The 22,608-nt window shown below is 33.7% G+C and overlaps 1 protein-coding gene across 3 annotated transcripts in view; it reads right to left on the bottom strand.

Moving 5' to 3' along the window:
* PPP3CA (protein phosphatase 3 catalytic subunit alpha) overlaps positions 1-22,608 on the bottom strand; it is a 336,565-nt gene that overhangs the window by 161,202 nt on the left and 152,755 nt on the right. For all 3 annotated transcript variants that reach the window (XM_074276298.1, XM_074276299.1, XM_074276301.1), the window contains exon 3: positions 21,384-21,584. In XM_074276298.1, coding sequence (XP_074132399.1) covers positions 21,384-21,584 — 201 coding nt within the window. The remainder of the gene's footprint in view (positions 1-21,383; positions 21,585-22,608) is intronic.

Raw genomic sequence — 22,608 nt, forward strand, 5'->3', positions numbered from 1 at the left:
TAGGTGAAAATAATTTTTAAAATGTTTGAAGTTTTTTTGGTGGTGCTCTAGTTTTGTTTTGTTTTTGAAATCAGGTTGGCCGCAATCTCATAAGGTCAAAGTAATGAAGTAATAATTGCCAGGTTAGATATACTGACATTTAAATATGAACATATTCCAAAGTCAGATAAATATATTTAATTATGTACCATTCATTTAGATTCTGTTACCATAGATTACTAAAAACTGACTTTATTTTGCATTTCAAATAAAAGAAGCAATGTGGTATAAAATGAATCCTGAATATTTTAAATTTACATTTCTACTTTTCCCTGTATAGAGATATAATAAATACCCTTCCTCAGATTGGCCCATGTTAATTAAGCACATCTCTGACAGCCCAATTACATTTCACTTTATTTTTTAACTTCATGCTTTATCCACTACTGGAAGTCATATATCCCTGAGGATTCACAGAAGCATTTTTCTTTCAGAGAAATGCTGACTACCACCACAGGGCAATATACTATACTTAATCACTGAGCTCTGGTGTTCAGAATTTGAGTGTCACCAATAAGCTTAAATTAATGACAAATTAAGTTTCCAGGTCATGATTATGTTAAAAAGGGCTTTCATCCTGAATATTCATTAACTTAAAGTTTCAGGATATGGAAGGAAACAAAGCAATATAGTTTCTGCTTAAAAAAAAAAATCACTAAAAAATTGTTTTCCAGTTGGTGCTTTGCAACTGCTGCAATGCTGTATTTTGACATAAAAGATCAGAAAGGGGAAGTAATATGTTGGGGGGTTTTTGTTACCTTTGAGATTGAATAGCTATGTTGGTGACATTTTTGCCACTGTGTAGAATCAATGAATAACAGTTAAGTTGGATTCTAGAAACAGTTTGATGGCATGTTTTCTTCTTTAGTTCCACATTGAAATGCCATTATTTATTTGCTTTGATACTCTCCAAAGGGCTACACCAGGGATCATGACAACTGAAAAAGTTCTCTCCAAATTCACTAAGGATTTCATTATAGTTAAATCCAGTAATGTTTTCATTCTCCTTGACTTCTTTGCAGCATTTGACTGTTTATGATTCCACCCCTTGCAAATCCTTTATTTCCCCCTTGGGTTTTGTAACACTACTTTGTCATGGTTTTCTTTCAGTCTATGTTATTTGCAGTTTTAATCAGAATTCTGCCTATGTCTCTCTACAAGTTGCTAAAACAGCACAAGGACTAGCACAGAACCTGGAACTCATAACTATAGACCTCATTCTGAGATGAAATGGAAAAATTGATAACTAACTACTCTTTGAATTTATCTATTTGAGTCAAAGGTAAGGACTTCCTCCAATCAGGAGAGAAAAGGTAGCATAGGTGGCTTAAGAAACAAAAAGAAGGCTTGGAAAATATACTGTGGAGGGCAAAATAGTCAATCAGAGGAGCATAAAAATTATCTGACATGGAGCAGTGAGGCTTAACAATTAGGACTCCCAGTTGTGATCTGACAAAATGAATTTATAGGTAATCCTTTGAGCAACATAGCAGTCTTTCCCCAGCAATCCTAAGTGGCACATTACTAGGAACCAAAAAAACAGATGGAATGTAGGCATTTGGCAAAGCATGAACCAAAAACGAACAAGAGGAATAAGGATTTTAAGGTTAGCTAGTAATATAAAATTAAAATGATCAACCTAGGGGCAGCTAGTGGATAGAGCACCAGCCCTGATGTCAGAAGGACCTCAACTCAAATCTGGTCTCATACACTTAATACTTCCTGCCTATGTGACCCTGGATAAATCGCTTAACCCCAATTGCCTGAGGGGGAAAATAAAAGATCGACCTGGAGTTAATATTATGAAGGAATGAACATGCAGCTACAATAAAGACACAATACAATACAATACAATACAATACAATACAATACAATACAATACAATAGAACAGGGACAGGAAAAGTCATGGTGAGATTTTAAAGAGTGAACAGCAGGAAGACTGAAGAATAAAATGTTGTGAATGGATAGAGGAATTTATGAATACAGGATAATGGAGAGAAAACAATTAAGGCTGAAATTTAGAGGTCCATATCTAGATGCTGATGAGGTGAAGTAAAAAATGTAGGCCATAACAGTTGAGGACAATGATGAGCTGGGATATCCACATGAATATTGAGACATGAATTGAAAGAAGGAAAGATTATGAACTATGTACTAAATATTTTGTAAAAATTAAAAAGAAAGAAAGAAAAGAAAAAAGAAAGATGACATGATGTTTCTTTGGTCCTCTTAAATGAAAAGAATGGTAGTAGCATACTTGATAAAATATAATTTTCTAATGTAGTGGACAAAAAGTATGCTCTATATTTCATGACAATTATAAAATTCAAATTCCTACCATGGATATTAGTTTCATGTATTATTTTTAGCCAAAAAAAATCACTAAGAAAATAAAAAAAAATTATTAGCCTCAGGGATATGCTGTACCCATTCAAATGTAACCAATAATAATTTAACATAAGATTCCTGAACAAGCCCCCTGCTTGCTTTTGGGCAATTACTTACAGTTTTAAAATATATCTTTATAACTCAGATTTCACAGATTTTCTTTTTCATTTTTTTTCCTAATTGACATCTTGATGACACGAATAATTTCCACTGAAACAGAATTTACTTTTCTTTAATTAGACTAAAATTTCATTTGGAAAGTAGAAAGGATGAGTGGTGGACAGCTGTAGGCATATGGACCTGCTCCTATTTGCTTCCAAAGCTCTATCAGCCTCAAATTATATCCAAAAAAGGGAGGAAAATACAGATTGTTAAGTTGCTCAATTTACTATTATTATAAGTTTCTCTATAAGCTTTTGATAGCCATACAAATATAGTAGATCTTCATAATTGATCTAATGCCTACACAAGTTCCTGTATCATCCATCAGTCATGTTAACAGTGCTTTGGAATAGAAGCTGGTACATTTCTGAATACCTTATGTATATTTACTCTCTGGAAAATGTTTTTCTTTTCTCTTTATCAAGTGGCAGAATAAACACTCATTCCATACTTCAGCAAAAAGGGATAAGGGCATTAATGGTCTGATAACCAGTTCTAACATGCACAGAAGAAATTTTGAGAGCTGTTTAAAACCACAGATTACAAAATTACAGAATTTCAGAGTCAGAAGGGAACTCAGGAGCTGTCTAGTTCCATGCATACTGGAAGAAAGGCTCTCTCCAACATATCTGTGAAATGACTACATAGTCTTTATACATAAAAAAAAGTTCTAAATATACCCATAATCTGAAAGGTCTAAGAAGTCCCTCTATTCTCTAAACTTGTTTATTTTCTTTTATTTTTTGCTAAGGCAATTGGAGTAAAGTGACTTTCCTAGGGTCATACAGCTAGAAAGTATTAAGTGTCTGAGGCTGGATTTGAACTGAGGTCCTCCTGACTTCAGGGCTGGTGTTTTATCCATGGTGTCATTTAGCTGCACCTAAACTTGTTTATTTTCTTAGAAAAATTCTAATTCTAAATATACATATCAATTCAACTCTCAAGGAAAAGATAGAGCAGCATTAAAATGGGTACAATTTCTAGAACAAACTTTTGTTGTGAGGAGGAGGAAAAGGAAGAAAAGAAAAACCATTTTTGTTCTCATGTTATAGAGAAAAGGAGACTTAATTACTTATTTTAAAGAATTGACAAGGCTTAAGAAATATTTTTATACAGGAGATACACAGCTGCAAGAATTGACTAGAATATTCATATATAAAAAGGACAAACTGTAATTCTACCACTCCACCCACACATTTGCTCCCTAGTCTTCTTAGAAGTGCATGTACAAAACCAATTCCTTAATGGGGAAGATTTAACAACTATTTTAATATTTTCCCACATAATAATACTAACGCCTAATTCTATGTTGCTCAGTAGAATGTAAGCTCTTTGAAGGTGGGACCACAAGGTCTGGTACTCAGAAAGTTATTTGGAATTTGAATTCTTATATATTTTAATTCTTATAATGAATTGCTTTCTTTCCAAGAGCTTATGAGATATGTAGCATAAGTCTTTTTTACTTTTATAAATGTAGTAAATGAAGATTAGAAAAGATAAATGACTTTTCCAAGTTTCTAGGACAATGCCTTATGCCTAGTAACTGCTTACTATTTGTTGAACATGGTTGAGTTGCCCTAGGTTATTTAGCTTATAAATGTCAGTGACTCAGAATAAGAGAATTTCTGAGCTGGGAGTTTCTAAGTTATCTACTGCCATCCATATTTGCCCTGGGAGCTCTACAACAACTTCTCTAACATTAACTGCTTAAAGATTCCTAAGAGCATGGAATGTGCCAGCTATTAAGTCAATCTATCCCCTTTAACAGGACACTAATGGTTCAGAGCATTTTCCTTGTACCACTTTAACTAAACATGATTTTTTGAATCTTCCAATGCTTTGTATCTCTACAATCTGAAGAAAAACTAATATATCTAATTTGCTATAGTGGGAGGGAGTATCTTCCTGAGGAAGTTTCTGTGGTTACCCCCTACTATGACTGTGAACAAATCAGACAGGAGTATCGTGTGTGTGTGTGTGTGTGTGTGTGTGTGCGTATCTTAGAATTGTTCTACTATTTTCACTAAATTTTGCATACTGAGACAAGTTCCCAATCACTCCAACATAGTTTCAGCTCTGCTGTTGCCTCATTAGGATCTTGTCCTCTAAAGAGCTAACTGACTATTATAACCATTAAGTAACATGAGGTAATTTCAGAACAACTAAAAATGATAATAAATAACTAGCATTTATTTAGAACTTTAAAGTTTGCAAAGTTCTTTACACATATTATCTCATTTTTATCCTCACAACAACCATGGGAGGAAGATGCCATTATTATCCCCATTTTACAGTTGAGAGAATCACAAGCACCTGCTCTTTAGTCAGGAGTTCAAATTTGGCCTCAGACTAGAGTGACTCTGGACAAGTCATTTAACCTCAATTGCCTCACCAAAATAAAAACAAACAAATAAATGAATAAATAACTTAATAATAGATGCAACTGAGGAAACTGAAGCAGAAAAAGATTCAGTAACTAGTCCTAAGAACTCACAACTAATAAATGTTAGAGATTGAGTTTGAATTCAGGTCTTCTTAAATCCTGTATTTCTTATCCATGGTATCACTTAGCTGCTTGTTTAATGACAAAAACTAAGACAAAAACTTCACTATCTTTTGTAGCTCATCTTATCAATTCAGAATTTCTTTGATAAAGAAACTAATTTACTTTCCCAAAGCAAGTTTTTACTTCCTTTGTAACTAACGGTCATAGAGAGTTTCTTGGGGTTATGAGAGATCAAATGACTTTCCCAAAGTCACACAGCAAGTATTTTTCAAGGCTGAAAGTTGAACTCACATCTTTCTGGCTCCAACACCAAATCTTGATTTAATAATCACAAATACTGATCATTTTTTTTTCTCATTTTTTTATATAGTTAGACATATATACATATATACACATGACTATCATGTCTCTAGAATTGATTTTAAAATCAACAATTAAAACTATATTGATGTCCACTTTTAAAGAGGCATTGACTTTATTTTTAAAAGATAAATAATTCATTATAATTGTTTAATACTTATGATGGTTCTCCGGTGGTATCCACTTAATGTGAACAGCATTATTTTAACACAATCAACAGAAATCCTAGTTTTCTATTTTATTTAAAAAAAAAAAAGATTCCTTTTTAAATAAATTACATCATTTAAAGGACAGTATATGAGCAGAGATGAGAAGATCTAATATAAGTACTCAAACATGTGATGAATTAATGATAATTATAATTAATTATAATATATATAATATAATTAATGATAATAATAATTAAAAATTGAGATTCCATCAAGTATGAATTTAAAATAACTGGTAACCAACCATTATAAAAACAGATGCATAAAAGTACCTCACTATGCTAGAGATGGTAACAAATGTTAATATCTTCTCAAAAGTTAATCTCCCTCACAAGTAAAAAAAAGGGAGCAACAACTCTGATGTCAGCAAAAAACAAAAGGAGATATATCAGGAGATACCACCAGGTGGCATCTCTAATTAGTCAACACATTTAGAGATACTGAATTCTTTAATAACAGTTAGATTGCCTGAAACAAAATCCTTCTTATGAAATCAAAAATGTCACACACTACTCCTCAAAAGCTAGAGCAAACCAATAGAATAAAATGTGAATTTAATTAAAATGGACAGAAGAGAGTATACGTATAAATATATATTTCCTTGAAGTAAATTATTTCATTACAAGTCAAGTCAGATGAAAATGTTGGCAACTAAGTTAATAATTAAAATTTACTCATTTTACTAGCACAGATAGCTCTCATTCACTAAGGCTCTTCCTTTCCCCTCACCCTACCCTGGTCTACATTTATTGTCTAGGTGAACAACCAGTAGTGAACTGACAAGAATTCCACTGCACATCCAATCAATCCATAGCTCTTAATAAGATCTAGCACCTCTAAATTTTGAAATCTCCCATCTTTTGTCTTGCTGAAGACAAAGGATATAGAAAGATACTGGAGTGTATCTTGGAAAGGGATTCTACCTTTTGTATATATGCAATTTGCATGAGAAAAACATGTGTTGCAAAAAAGTTTACTAGAAAAGGATAATTATGTATTCTATTTATGCATTCTAATTATAGAAGAATAAAGATAAATAGATATTTTTCTACTCTAAATAGTCAAAAAATAACATTTAAAAAATTCTAATAGGAAATTTCTACTTTCCATTTATCTGGACTTTAATGACAAAACAACAAAAATATTCAGAATGCCTCAAATTCTTCATGCTTTGGAACTGAAGTAGCAAAATGTTTTGAAGCCATTTCAATGTTACTTTATTCTCTATAACGGAATGTGTATCTAAAAGTGTACAGGGAATATTTTAAATTGTAACTTTCCCATGTCAAGGTAATGATGTCCAGCATAGGGGAATTGTATCAATTATAAAAATTCACTTCGCTTTACCAAGACTCTAATAAAATAAGCACTTCTTATGAAAAACATCATTATGAGAGTTTCAGTGATGTCATTACCAACACGGAGATATACCAAGGAAAAGTATATATTTAGTAAAGTTTTGGTGCATCTTGCCATATACATCTGTGGTAATAATACCAGATTTCCTAGGTAGCTCAGTGATGTGCCAGGTCTGAAGTCAAGAAGATTCATCTTCCAAAATTCAATCTTAGATACTGACTAGCTATATGATCCTGAACAAGTCACTTAATCCTATTTGCTCGCCTGTAAAATGACCTGGAGAAGAAGATGGTAATCTTTGTCAAGAAAACCCCAAATGGGGTCATGAAGAGTTAGACACAACTAAAAGTGACTCAACTGAAATATTTTCAGAGCTAGTATTACCTCTGTAGAGAAAAAATAGCATAAATTTAAAATGCTTTCATTAATCTTAAATATACTTCATTCTAATTTTGAGGAATTTCTCTTCTTATTTCACTGTTGACTCAGTTTAATTCCAGGGGCATTTTTTTTTTTAAGAAGCTCTTCCTTCCTCTAAAGGCTCACTTTCCTAAATCTATAAATTTAGATTTATATTTAGAAGTAGCTTTAGTCCTACAATTCTCTAAGTGACTCTCAAGACTATAAGTTGCAGAGAAAGTGCTAACCTGCATTGGTACAAGAAACTTCTTTACCCAGAAGTTATCTATACCAATGAAATCACATCTAATGTCATTCCTTATCTTCTTTTTGATCCAAGACTCTAAGGTCCTTGCCAATTCCAACCATCTATAGTTCTACGGAATAAAGAAGTGAAATTCTAAGTGACTAGTTCTGTAGTACCATAGTTGACCATAACAATCATAGGAGCTATTGTTATTATTATACACAGTATTTTCCTCGTTGAGTGCAGGTTTTTTCTTTAATTAAAAGACAGATTAGTATCTTGTTTCCATGAAAAATCTTCTCTTGTGATGACACTATATAATCATCTTTTACCCACAACTTTTGCAGGTGTCCTTCCTCCACTCCTATATTGGTTAACAAATATTTATTAAGCATATGTACTCAGTGTCATTTCAAATGCTGGGAAGAATAGTGAAAAAATAAGACAAGATTCCCAAACCCATACAATTGAAAATTGAGTTGAGGACATGATTAGTGAATAGGAAACAGCTAGTGAGCAATACAAGACAATATATAAATCATTCTGCATCCTCTTTTACTGTCACTTTTGCATTAGTATCAGAGGACAAAGGGATCTTTCTCTTTGGCAACACAAATCACTGATCTTGGGCCTTTTCCTTGGACCCATTTCCTCTTGTCTCTTCTGGAAATTTGCTCCTTTAACAATAAACCTCCCCACCCCACTTATTTTCATTACAATAAGACACTACCTACCTACCAACTACCTATCTATATATCTAACTACACACATACATACATATATATATATATATATATATATATATATATATATATATATATTTACAATAAAATACACACAAATACATGCACATATTCAATATAAGGTAAACCTATGGACAGCTCCATTACATATATACATATATACATACACACACACACATATATATGCATATGAATGAAATTTTAATTCATAGTTGAAAGAATTAAAAATATATCAGTAAAAATGAAAATGTAGTTTTTGTGGGTATGGGGTTTGTTCATCCAAATTCACAGATCCCCTGAAATCTATCTATGATTCAGAATCCTTGGTGTAAGGAGGGGGGGGGATCTTATTTAGGAATCCTTTTAATCAAGGCAAATCAGAAACCAGGGGCAATTTCCAGGCTTAAAGAAATCCACTTGTCAAAAGTGACAGCTTTGTCATTGGCAGGATTTGAGACCCATTTCTTCCTTACTTCCTGTTCTCTCCCCTTAGGCCAGCCTGACTCTATTCAGCATGTTCACTTTATTCTTTAACTTTGTTGATTTCTAGACATGAGTTTAAATCCAGACTCAGACACTAGCTATGTGACCCTAGACGAGTCATATAAATTCTGTTTGCCTTGGAAAAGGAAAGGGCAAACAATTCCAATATCCTTGCCAAGTAGGGGGGGAAAAAAGGACAGTATAATCCACAGGGTCGCAAAGAGTCAGACACAAATGAACATCAAGTTCATAACAAACATAATAAACTAAATTTTGGCTAACTTTAAATATTCAATAACTTGAAAATTGTTATAGCTATTACATTTCTATCAATTTTGCTACCTAATGTAATATTTATTTAGGTTCATTATTGCTTAATAAATTTGTTTGTTGATAATATTAGTCTTCTTACAATTCCAAATGCAAAAAGTTAGATATGTATGACAAATAATAGAAACAACTTTAGTAAACAAGTATCCCAGGTATTTCCATTATCTAAAACCAAAATCTGTGGCAGAGATCTTCTTTAAAGATTTATTTTTAAATCCCAGGGAGAAAATAAAAGCTTATGTTTTTTGTCCCTATTAGAGATAGAGGCCCAGAGAAGGAGAAAACAAACAAAGAGTAGTAGGTCAGGGGTGAACCTGAGAATGGAACCATGTCTCCTAGTTTCCTGGGCAGTGATCTATTTTTTTTTTTTTTTTTTTTAAGTCAAAGGCCAGAATTGGGAGGGGCAGAAATCACAGAGGACGGATTTGATGATATCACCCAGGATGTCAGAAAGCAGCTCTGCCCTCCTCCACTCTTCCATAATATAGTGGTGCTAGCAGTAGAACAGACACCAAAATAGATACCTGGCTATGGGCCAGGCTGCATTATTACAGGTTTACACAATGAGGTCACAGATGGCCAAAATGGCTTACAGGATATATTTTGCCACCACATATTCCTAGACCCTATCCCTTTCTGTGACAGAAGATAAGATGAGAAACGCAAATGGTATTCTTTTTGGTCCCAGAATTTTTAGCATTCTTAGCCCCACTTAACTCTCCCAAGAGAACAGGCCTGGGGAATTCTCCTAATTGACGTCAGCTGCCTTAAGGGAAGGAATGCCATGACCTTAAACTTGGCCACAAGTCCACTCTTGGATCCAGGAACGGAGCCAGAGGGTTCTCCTGGCAACAACAAGGCATGCTAAATGGCAGACATTGGCATAAGAGGGAATCCTGTGCTCCACCAGGGACAAATCCCCTGCTTCAGGAAACAGACAAATTGTGGAGATTAGCAGTTTGCCCAGCTGATGGTGATATGTCCACTCAGCACTGTGACCACTGGAAGCTGACTTTCTGAATAACATTGATCAGAAAGAAACTGTGGATGCCTTCCCTTTGCTTTGCAAATCAGAAAGGTAGAGTATTCTCTACAATGAAAGACAGGGAAGAGAAAATGATGGACAGAAAATAAATGAATTTCAATGGGTACTATTGGAAATTAACAAAAATTCCTTTAAAAACATTACTGATAAAAATAAACTAACCAATCAAAAAATTAAAGTGGAAATTTAACATATATATATATCCTTAAATTTTTTTTAAAATGTGATTTTTGAAATACAATTAACTTAATTATTAGCTCTAGTACTGAGGGAGACTCAGTGAATAAAAAGCAGGGATTGAGTCAAATTCTGTCTCCAAGAATTAAAAGCTGTGTGATACTGGGCAAGTCACAATCCCTCCCAAGGTTAGTTTTCCAACTGTAATATTAAAGAAGTTGAACTTGATGTCCTCTAAGATCATATTGAGAATTCTTTAAATTTCTGCTACTGCTATTTTCACTACATAGAATGCTTAATAATTGCTTTAACAGTTCTATCACTTCTCTGCCCCCAAAATACTTTCTTTATTGTATCAGCTCCCTACTCTTGTTTACTAGATAGGACCCTCCATAATTCGAGACCTCCCTATGTTATCAATCGTAAATAATATTATTAACATATTCTATGTTCTTGCCAAACTAGGATGGTTTCTATACCGAGAAAGATGACCAATTCTCATCACTCAACATCTTTTGTTTGCATGTCAAATTTCTACCCACCCTCTAAAAAGCCCATTTTAAATGTCTTCTCAGATCTTGTTTTTCAAACTAACCCTTGGGCTTCATACCCCTTTGGCTGATATTCTTAAGGGATCTATCTGAGATTATTATAAAATATAGGCATAGAAGCATGTATAAGGACATGAATCTTAACTAATCTGTAAAGTTTATAGCCCACACACAAGAGGAATAAATTATTAATTTAAAAATACGAATTGTAGCCTAAATGATCAATATTAATTGGATAAATTGAAGACTAGAAGTCAACTTATATTTAGAAACATTATTAGACTAGGATTTCACTTATTTCACCAAGCAAGCAATAAGGATTAAAAACCTATATAAAAGAATGGGAATGGGAGCAGACATCTGGTTTGTAATGGCAATCATCCCTGACTGTCTGGGACTCTAATTATTCAGCAGATTGAGAAGGTTATTTTGCTTGCTGTTCTATTCAAGATTTGTTCAGATGCGTGAATATAAGCACATGCTCATAGAAACAGAGGGAGACAAGGCATATTCACATATCCTATTTACATATGATATATTACCCCCTCACATATATCTCCTCAACTTCATTTCCAAAAGTAAAATCAAGGGGATAACATTTTCAAAAAAAGATAGAGATATCTCTATTTCTTTTATTATTTTCTTTTCTGTTTTCTGTCTCACATTAAAAAACAAAAACAAAAACAAAACAAAAAACCAAAACCCTATTATTTCCTTTACAAGCTTCTTTGAATAAAACATGCTTATCCTCATGAAATAAATTGGTTAGCATTCATCCTGAATACATCAATTTCTTTTTTTGTGTGTCATTGTCTCTCTCTGTCTCTCCTGTTTCTGCCTCTCTATCTCTCATAAAAAAAGAATATAGCCACCACTTAAAATTGCTTCAAATTTTTACTCCAAGTATGAGAATGTTTCAGCATTAATTGCTTGAAGAATGATATTTTGGGAATGCTCAAATACTCAAGTGGATATCTGAACTGAACAGTTAAGAGAATTCCTTCCAACAATGCAGACAGTAATCCACCAAGAAAAAATCAAGGCAAATCATTTCAGCATCTTTACTAAGAAAACTACATGCATGGACTTGATCACTAAGAGTTAGCTATGACTGAAAAACTGAACAAGGGTATCCTGACTAGTTAGCCAGCAAATACTAAAACACTTGTGGTGCTGATGGGCTAAACTAATAGTCATTGAGTACTGAGAAGAAAGAGCAACAGAAGTGAAAATAAAACTATTTGGCAATTTATTGAATACTCAAGATGAAGAACAGTGATATAGAAGATGTTACCAAAATTGTGAACCTGGATGATTGGAAGAGTTGGGTTACCCTTCCCTAGTAAGCAAGATCAATGGAGAGATTGTGGGAAAGATAATGTAATGAGATTTGCAACCTAACACAAGTCATAAATAATGAATAGGGTGAAGGTGGAACTTTTATGCACTGGGCCCTATCCAGGAATGAACTGTCTCTCAAGGGGCTGCCTGCCAAAGCCATGAGGTGATCTGAGCGACAGGGTTGAATATACTGGATGAGTGCATAGGATTTTCCCAATGATAGCTTTGTAGCTACAGCTGTGGCTGCATAGCAGTTAGATTATAACTTCTTTGAGAGGCTAAAACTTAATTGAGAAAAGGGGTAGCTCCATAATTTACATAGTAGAAGGGAGGAAAATGAATAAAGATATGTTGAGGCATATGAAGAAATATAATTGTCTTAGAGACAATTCCCATGAAAGGTTATAGTGGGAATTGTGCAATGAAACATAGCTAAGAGAGATGGAATCAGAAAGGCCTGAGCTTAAATATGACCACACACATTTGTTAGCTGTTTGATTCTGCTTCCTCATCTGCAAAATGTGGATAATCAAATGAAATAATAATTGTAAAGTATTTAGCCCAATGCCTGGCACATATTAAGCATTATATAAATATTAGCCATTATTACCTTATTACCTTCTGATTAGCTGATCACATGAAACTTGGCTGCCTTGAGGTCAGACCATGGTCCCATAAGGAATCCTATACCCCATTCTGAGATCACTAGTCTAGTCTAAATGATAGATATTTTTCTTCAATCTGTTTAAACCAAACTCTCGTGTGTGTGTGTGTGTGTGTGTGTGTGTGTGTGTGTGTGTGAATGATTATGGATTTCCTGGTGTTTAGAATCGTAATGTAAACATCAATATCAACAACAAAGACAGAAGACATTTCAAGGAAAACTTTAGCTTACATTCTGCACTGGATCTCTTTCATAAGAATGGCTACAACTTTTACCAAACATATCTTCCCATTTTATATCTCACTTGAGACTCAGGATTAGATGGTTCATGAATAAAGCTAATTCTGCTGCTCATTATGTTTAAAGGAAATTCCTAGAGTTTTGACTTGTACATGGTACATCCTGGATTGGGAAAAAAGTCTTTTCAGAGGCCTTTTGCATTCTTGAAACAAATGTTTTATAATTAACAAACTATTAGTATGGTCAAGTCTGGAACTCTGATCTTTCCTTCTTTCTCTCTTTTAAACTCTACATCTTTCAATCAATTGTATGGTAAAGAGGGAGTCTTTTGTGGAAGATCACATGCTATCAGTAGCAAAGCTGATTGCAGTTTATATTCATAATGGAATATTATCTTTGAATTCCTTCAAGGATGTCAACAATTTGTTTTGGTATCAATAAGGACCAGGTTTTTTTTTTTTTGTTGTTTTGTTTTGTTTTTTTCCCCCACATCTTCAATATTTTTTCTTCCCCTTCACACACCTTGAAAGTCAGTTCCTTAATACCTTCATGATTTTATTTCCTCCAGGAGAGACATTTCATTGTCTATATTCCCTTGATCTAGTATAGCTGCTCTTTCAAGTTATATTGTGGGTTTTTTTGGTTATTGTTTTCTTTTGAAAGATGTGATTTTGCAATCCCTACATTCAGTTATGGGATCTCATGTGGTGTCACAAACCACAGCTTAAGAAACTGGAGTCTAGACCATCTAGAAAATTATTGGCTTGTCCAGTGTCGCATACTTAGTGTGTATCAAGGGAGGACTACAGCTAGGTCTTTCTGGCATTGAGGGCAGTGCTATAGTTACTATGTCACATAGACTATAGGCTATCTGGCACACATCACTACCAAGTGCAGCCCAAACCAGATTAAAATGCAATTGGCAAATACTTCACAGATAAACAAATATACATTAATACAGAGATAGTAGTTAAGTAAGATTTTCTAATATAACATGCAGTCTACAGGTATCTTTATGCAAACATATTGCTAAATAGCTCCTATTTGACACTGAAGCCCTTTGCCAGGTTGCTTCAAAATAATTACATCATTTTTCCCCAAATGTTATGCAGGGTTCTCTTCCATATCATTAGGGTTCCCACAATCTGGAAAATCCATATAAATTTTTTTTGTCCCCTTTTTTGTACCTGAGTTGTTTTGGTATTAAAAGATAAAATATTTTGATACAAAATACTATACATATATTTTATGCATTTCTAAGTTTCTAAATATTTTCCATATTGTCTGCTAACCTTCATTTGTTATCTGCATATCTGGCATCCATAAAATTCCCATTTAATATTTATATATCAAAACCATAATGGAGAAAGTCAAGATGGGGAAGGGATAAGCTTTTTCAATGTATTGGAATTGAAACAAAACCTGTTCATCAATTCAAGGGAACTACCTAATTTCCTAACAACTTTACATACCACTTGGGGGAACTTGAAGCAAGTAGATGAGCCTCTAATTCCAAGACAATTAAAAACCAATCCATATTAAATCTTCAAGAGGTCATCTCCTACTCAAGTTAAATAATCCTCATTTCTATAATCTTTACAACCATGTTCTATTTTCCAACCATTTCATCATCACTTTGGGAATCTTAGCCAAGTTCTTCTCTCTTCTTGAAGAATGATGTTCTGAACTGGATATGGCATACTTATATAGTTCTGAGCCAAGATGAGTTTATAATTGGAGGATTATCTCATGGTTACCGTATTTTAAACAACGTGTGTGTCTCAGCAACACTCCTGTCTAATTTATTTATTTGGTTTTTTTCCCCCCAATCTTCTTAAAAATTATTTTATTTTTAATCTTTTTATAAGCTTTACACTGCTATTATATGTATCCAGATAATGAAAATTCCAAATGAAATACAGCTATACAGTATAATACATTTTAAGCTAACAAAAGTCCTAAAATTATAAAAAGTTTGCAGTAATCCTTTTTTTTTTTTTTTAAATCTACCTTGGAGGGAATTTCAGAGGATAGAGCAGATCCTACTTTATGCATGGATGCAAAGCAAGGGGAGTATCTTTGACTTTAAAGTAAAAAATATACTTTTTCCTTTTTTATCTTCAACTATTATCACAACAATCCTCATACTCTTAGAAAAGAAAAAAAGAGGTGATTGTGATAAAAGGTATTCAAAGCCACTTACAAAGTCTTGACCTTTTTGAGAATAACAGTAAATGTGATTTTTTAAAAAAAGGGTTTTTGTTTTCTAGATTATATTTCCAATGCATGTGCACTACATTACACTGATTCCTTAGATACTCCTGGGTAAAAAAAAAAAAAAAAAAAAAAAAAAAGCAAATTTATTTCAAGAGAGCTGCTTATAAATTAAGATTCTATTCACCTGTAGCTATGAGGTTGCTGAGGTAGAAAATAATCTTAGACATAGGTCTCTTCAACTATGAGATGATCCAAATCAGTTCCAATAGAGCAGTAATGAATTGAACCAGTGACACGCAGTGAAAGAACTATAGGAGATGACATGAACCACTACATAGAATTCCCAATCCCTCTATTTTTGTCCAACAGCATTTTTTATTTCCTTCACAGGTTAATTGTACACTATTTCAAAGTCTGATTCTTTTTTGTGCAGCAAAATAATTGTATGGACATGTATACATATATTTAATTTATGCTTTAACATATTTAACATGTATTGGTCAACCTGCCATCTGGGGGAGGGGATGGGGGAAGGAGGGGAAAGTTGGAACAAAAGGTTTTACAACTGTCAATGCTGAAAAATTACCCATGCATATATCTTGGGGGGAAGAGGAGGAGAAGGAGGAGGAGGAGGAAAAAAATAGTCCTAGAGACCCAGGCTCAAAGTCTGCCTATTTTTGACACACTTAGGAGCTATGCATTAGGTGAAGTGCTGGGCTTCGAATCAGGTCTCAGACACTTACTAGTTGGGTAACTCTGGACAAGTTACTTAACCCTCTTTCCCTCAGTTTCCTCAGCTGCAAAATGACCATAAGAAGGAAATGACAAACTGAATCCATATCTTTGCCAAGAAAACTCCAAATGTGATCACAAAGAGTCTGACACAGTTGAAAAACAACTGAATACCTGGATAAATCACTTAAACTTTATGTGCATTACACAATTCTCTAAAACTTATTAGATAAATTAGAAATGTATTATAATTTGTGCAGATGAATTGATTTGCCACACTGGACTTCCTCTCCCCCTCCCCCCCTGCAAAAAAAAAATATAAATAAATAAAATTACAAAATGAACTTCAAAACCCATCTAACCTGACCCAGAGTTCAATGAAGATCTCACACACTCAACAGTTTTTCATCAGAACTGGATGGAGGAATATGCTTCCTAAAAATGTTCTGAAGATTTTTAAATCTGTAAATAAGGCAGGAGCTGGAATCTATGCTTCTTTGACAGAGGAACCCCTAGATCAGGTGCTTCATTTGCTCTTAGCTGACTACATCATTTCTTATAATTCCTTTGTACACTCATGGTGGGCTGTGGTTACCTCAGCCAAACTGAGACCTGTTGAAGACTTTAGCTTAAAAAGGCCAACATCTCCCACTGCATACAGTCATCTTGATCTATATCTTACCACTGGACCCAAGTGGCTCTGGAGGGGAAAGTGAGGCAGGTGACTTTTCACAGCCCACTCTCAACTTAAATCCAACTCACTTGCAAGTCATGGCATCACCTCTCTGAGTCATAAGCCTCTTCCAGAATGAAGGATAAACAACAACAACATTCATAAATACCCTGTATACCTGAAACCTGATATAAGACATTTTTCTTTGAATGATAGGATTTTATCCTATCATTTTTTTCCCTCCGGATTTGATGGGGACAGTTTTCCAAGATACAGTCAGAACATTAAAAAAAAAAAAAAAAAAAAAGATACAATAAGACCTCAACTCATTTATTATTTGTGTGAACTTGGACAAATCACATAACCGCTCTGGGTCTTGTTTTTCTTTCTATAAGAAGAAGGGAGGTCACATGAGATCATCTTTAAGGCCCTTTTGGTTTTAACATGCCACATTTTATGGTTTACTAAAACTAGTAAAAATTAAGGAATTATTTGGTTGGTAAATCCTGGTGAATTATTCTAAACATTTACTTCATGTGTGCTCTTTATTATATTTATTGATTCCTTATGGCATGGCATTTAATGGACAGAGTTGGCCTCAGAGTTTAGGAAAATTTAAGTTCAAGACCGACAACCTTGTGTGTGTGTAACCCTGGATAAGGTTACTGAAAAACTGCATGCTGGAACATTTGCAAATGTAACTTCCTCATTTGGGAGTTCTTTATCTCAACGAAATAACAGGTCGTCCCTAACTTTCTATCTAGTATCAAAATGTCAATATATACAAAATTAGAATTGGACATAAATCCTGGATAGTTAAAAAGATAATATCAAAGATTGAGAAGCTCTTCCCAAATAGATTTATATTGACTTCTGTTATCAGATAAGATTATTAAACCAAGTCTAAATTGACTTTATGCATAAAAAACTCCCCTTTAAAAGTACTATGAACATGAAGGGGGAGGGGGAGGATTTTACAGGTATTCTCAAAGTATCTTCACTATTTGAAAATGGATTTTGCAACTTTTGTAATACAATAAGATCTTAAAGTTATTTTTTTCAATTCTTTCATAAGAATTTTAATTTTTTTTTCATCAATTGTTACAATATATTCATCTAACACTCTTGTGGGATAGAGATGAGAGTAACAATTTGTTTCTTCTTGCTATATAGATGAAGAAACCAAACACAGACCTTATGAAACAGATATAGCTATGATTCCAGTGATTTGAGCATTATGAGTAGCATTTTATATAATGATATATTATATCATTTTCATAACAATGATACTGACAATGATAATAACAACAAATGTTAACATCTATGTATCACTTAAAGATTCAAAGTAATTTAAAAATATTGTCCAATTTAATCCTCACAAAACTCTAGGAAATAGGTGCTATTTTCATTTTCATTTTACATAAAGGGAACTGAGACTGAGAGAGATTATATGCCTTGCTCAAAGTAATCCACCTAGCAAAATATCTAAGTTTAGATTTGAACTCAGCTCTTCATGATTTAAGGACCATTGCTCTATCCACTGAGTCAGCTAATTGCTTAGCAAAATTATGACAAGAAAACACTTTTGAAATCATGTAGATTGGCCTCTTCCCTTCATAGAAGAGATAACTGAGATCCAAAGAAGTCAGGTGATGGCCAATTTTTGACCTAATATTTATTTCATTTCCTCTTTTACAGAAAAAAAAAAAAGTGAAACTTAAATCATCTTTTTCTTTCTGGAAAAAAGAGATCAATGGCTACATTTTGCTTCATGTAAATATAGAGCTGGAATAAACTTTAGAGGTCATATAGTCCATGATCTTATAAATGAGTAAACTAAGGCCTAGAGAACCCAAGTTATGGCTCTGGCCACACAGAAGCTTTTTGGAAAGCTATCTTTTTAGAACAGTTTCATAGATTCTACCAGAAGAATATTAGGACATAAAGAGCAAACTAAATTGTGAGTAATCATGTAGGAGAAATCATACAAAACAGTATGAGAAATTAACCATAGTTTTGGAGAATGATAAGTATTGGATTAGTCTGTGTTCAAATTTCAGATCTATTTTTACTAGGTGATATTGAATAAGTGATTCTTTAACGTCTCTCTACTTTAATTTCCTAATTTCTACATTGGCTTTTTCCCCCCCCTGAGGCAATTGGGGTTAAGTGACTTGCCCAGGGTCACACAGCCAGGAAGTGTTAAGTATCTGAGAGCAGATTTGAACTCAGGTCCTCCTGACTTCAGGGCTGGCACTCTATCCACTGTACCACCTAGCTGCCCTAATTTCCTAATCTCTAAAATGAAGAAACAGAATTAAAAGATTTCTAAGGTTCTGTGTAATTTTTAAGTCCTCTGAATTCATAGAGGAAGTGATATCTAACTGAGTATTAATGGATAAAATGGTTTCTATAGGTGAAGATATAGTAAAGTAAAGGATAGAATCAGGGAACAGTCCAAAATCTGATTGGAGTCTAGAAGATGATAAGGGCAACAATGTAAAATAAGATAGGAAAACTGATTAGACCCAGTTTAGGGAAACAAAGAAATTAAAATTTTAATTGATAGGCAATAAGAATTAATATTAAAACAATAAAACCTGACATTTTTGTAGTGCTTTAAGGTTTTTATATGGCTAATATGTCATAATTATTGTTACAAACAATTATTACTTCTTTTTAAGTGTATACAATTTTAAAGATTTCTTTGGCAATAATACAGAGAATGAATTGAAAAGGGAAGACATTTAAAGCTGGGAAACCAGTTAGGAGGTTTTTTACAACACCCTGAATGAAAGGTAATAAAAGTTTGACCAAGGGTGTGACTGAAAGGTTACAAAGCATGGCTATGAGTGATACTGCAACAGTAAAACAAAACAAAGCCAAAAATAAAATAAATTAAAAAGACCTGACACCTCATCAGTTAGGAATGGTAAAGGAGAGAATGAATAAAAGTGATTCCATAGTTTCAATTTAGCTAAGACAATGGTAGTATCATCTATAGAAACAGGGAAGTTTTGATTTGGAGGAAGATGAGTTTCATTTTGGACAAGGAATTTGTGGTGTTTTCAGGACATTAGGCTAAGTGTACACTTTCAAATGTTTTGAAATGTGGGAATAGAACTTGGGGAGAGTTTAAGACTAGAAATACAATTGTCAGCCTGGAAAAGGCTATATAAAATGATGAAAATGGATGAAATTGATGAGAAAGATGATATAGATTATATAGAGAGAAGATAAGAGGAAATAGTAAAAGAACAAATATTTATTAAGCACCTTTATATATCAGGCACAGTGTCAATTGCTTTATTATAAATATATTATAATTATAATTATTATAAATGTTTTGAAGAAAAACAGACACATGGGAATCTCACACTTATAGGAGGTTATAGGGGAAAGAGAGGTGGGTAACAAGAGGAAGCAGTAAATGAGAATGAAAAGGAATGGTCAGAAAAGTATATGAGCAACTAAAATTGAGTTATGTCACATAAACCAATGTAGACATCTAGTTTCAAAAATGAAGAAAATTCTTATATACAAAATCTACAGACTGTTCCTTTCTTTCTCTTTGGGTACTATCAAAATTTACTTTTCAAGGAAATTTAAAAATTCAAGCATGCTAAACAACAAGTTTAGTATCTCTAGAATTGTTGAAATAAAAGCACAAGTTGGCCACCCGTTGGTTCCATATGTTATTACAAGGTGTAAATGACAGTTTTATATTTTTGTGTAGGAAATAGAGTTCTAAAAAGCAGGGATTGGGTGTGCTGATGTTAGAGAAACATCAAGGGATAAAACTACTTTTATTAATGTAGGCAACATTTCCCCCTCAATTTAGAATGAAATGTTAAGTGACATTCTCAACACCATACCACCACAATGTCAGGGAAAGAAACTGAACTGAGATCTTCATGCCTTCAAGACCAATTCTTTATGCCCTACCACAATACTTTTCAAAGAAGTATAATGATATAAACTCAACTAAGAAACATATACATGGTTAAAAAGATAAAAATGTGCATATAGATTGTTACAAATTCTCACACAAAAAAAGAACAATGGAATCTTGATGAAAATTAACATCCATCAATGACTGATTATTTCACAGCTACCCATATGTTTCTGAGATATCCTCGTATCCATCCTTTATTTTTTTGGACCATTGATTCTCTTCCCTAACAAATAGCCTTTTTTAAAAACCTCTCTCTCTCTCTCTCTCTCTCTCTCTCTCTCTCTCTCTCTCTCTCTCTTTTCAACAACATCTAAAACAATGATATAATTTTTCTAGATGTGAAATGACAAAAAATAATAGTTCTATATTTTTCTACATTATTATTTTATCTTTAAAATGTCAGCTTCTCCCCATAGTCAATGTTAATGTTAATACAACAATCAAGCCACAATAAGATGAATAGCCTTTTATAAATATAGAAAGACTTTAAAAGACCTATCTTTGGAATTTCATGTATAAACCATGAATGTGTAGAGGGTAGGACTACATCTGTAGGATTTACCTGTGACTGGAGCATCAATGTCCAGTAAATTTTTTTCCTGTCGAAGAATTGAAGCACCCTCTGTAATTATTCTCAAAGCAACACTTTCTTCCAGCCGCCCCTCCTTCATGAGATGTGCCTTTAAGATATCCACTCGAGGTTTCCCATCATTATCAAACACTTCCTTTGCTGTAAGCCGGTGACTTGGAGGAAAAGGGACAGCTGAAAGAGAAAAGGTGAGATCCTTTAGCATCAAAATCCTTATGTTCACCCTACAAGAAAAATATCAAAACATAAATAAATGCCTCAACATTTTAGACTAAAATCAAGGGTTATCTATCAAAGCTGCCCACCTTCTATTCTGTAGGTATGTTAGGTCATTGCAGAAAGATCTATAAAATCTTATTCTTCCAACTCATACTTCATCCCTCCCTGTACTCCCCCCCCCCCCAATCAATGATGTGCCAAAAGAGGGAACACAGTAACACACTGTTCCCTTTGACTCTGCCTAATTTGGGCAGGAGGAAACCATTCTCAACACCTCCACCCAGAGCCAGCCTTAGGCAAAGGTGGAACATCAGGCAGGCCAAATACTTGCCATCAGTCATGCATTTCAGTTAAGTCATTATCTCTGAAATATAAATACCCTGCCAGGGATATTTTCCCATTAACACCTATAAATAAGAGTTTGTGCTCCAGAACTGAATAGATATTAGCAGAGAATAGACTTCTTGAGACCAAAATCATAGAAGTAGGAGGGAGAAAAGGAAGGGGAAATGTACAAAGGGATCCCAACTACAGGGAATGAACCTCTGAGAGCAAACTTGGCCTACTTACCCAAACAATCCTCACCAAAATTTTACTTGTGAAGAAACATGTGATTTACCCAAGATCTTAGGACTATCACAGAACTACTCTTCCCTCCATACCCACATACTCTTTTCTTTATTTCTTTTCATGGCCATTGTAGATCTCTCTCTCTCTCTCTCTCTCTCTCTCTCTCTCTCTCTCTCTCTCTCTCTCTCTCATATATATATATATATATATATACACACACACATATATGTATATATATATTCTCTTTAGCTTTTCACCAAATACTTCCATCTGCACTATATTTAATCAAAAGAATAGTCAAAACCAGTGGACCTTATAGACCACAAGATGTAGGTCAAAGTACTGCATCTTTCACATAATAGCTGTGTGATTTTGGGCAAGTAACTAAACCTCTTACTACTTCCAGAGA

Source organism: Sminthopsis crassicaudata, chromosome 6 (assembly GCF_048593235.1).
Source record: "Sminthopsis crassicaudata isolate SCR6 chromosome 6, ASM4859323v1, whole genome shotgun sequence".
Classification (NCBI taxonomy): domain Eukaryota; kingdom Metazoa; phylum Chordata; class Mammalia; order Dasyuromorphia; family Dasyuridae; genus Sminthopsis; species Sminthopsis crassicaudata.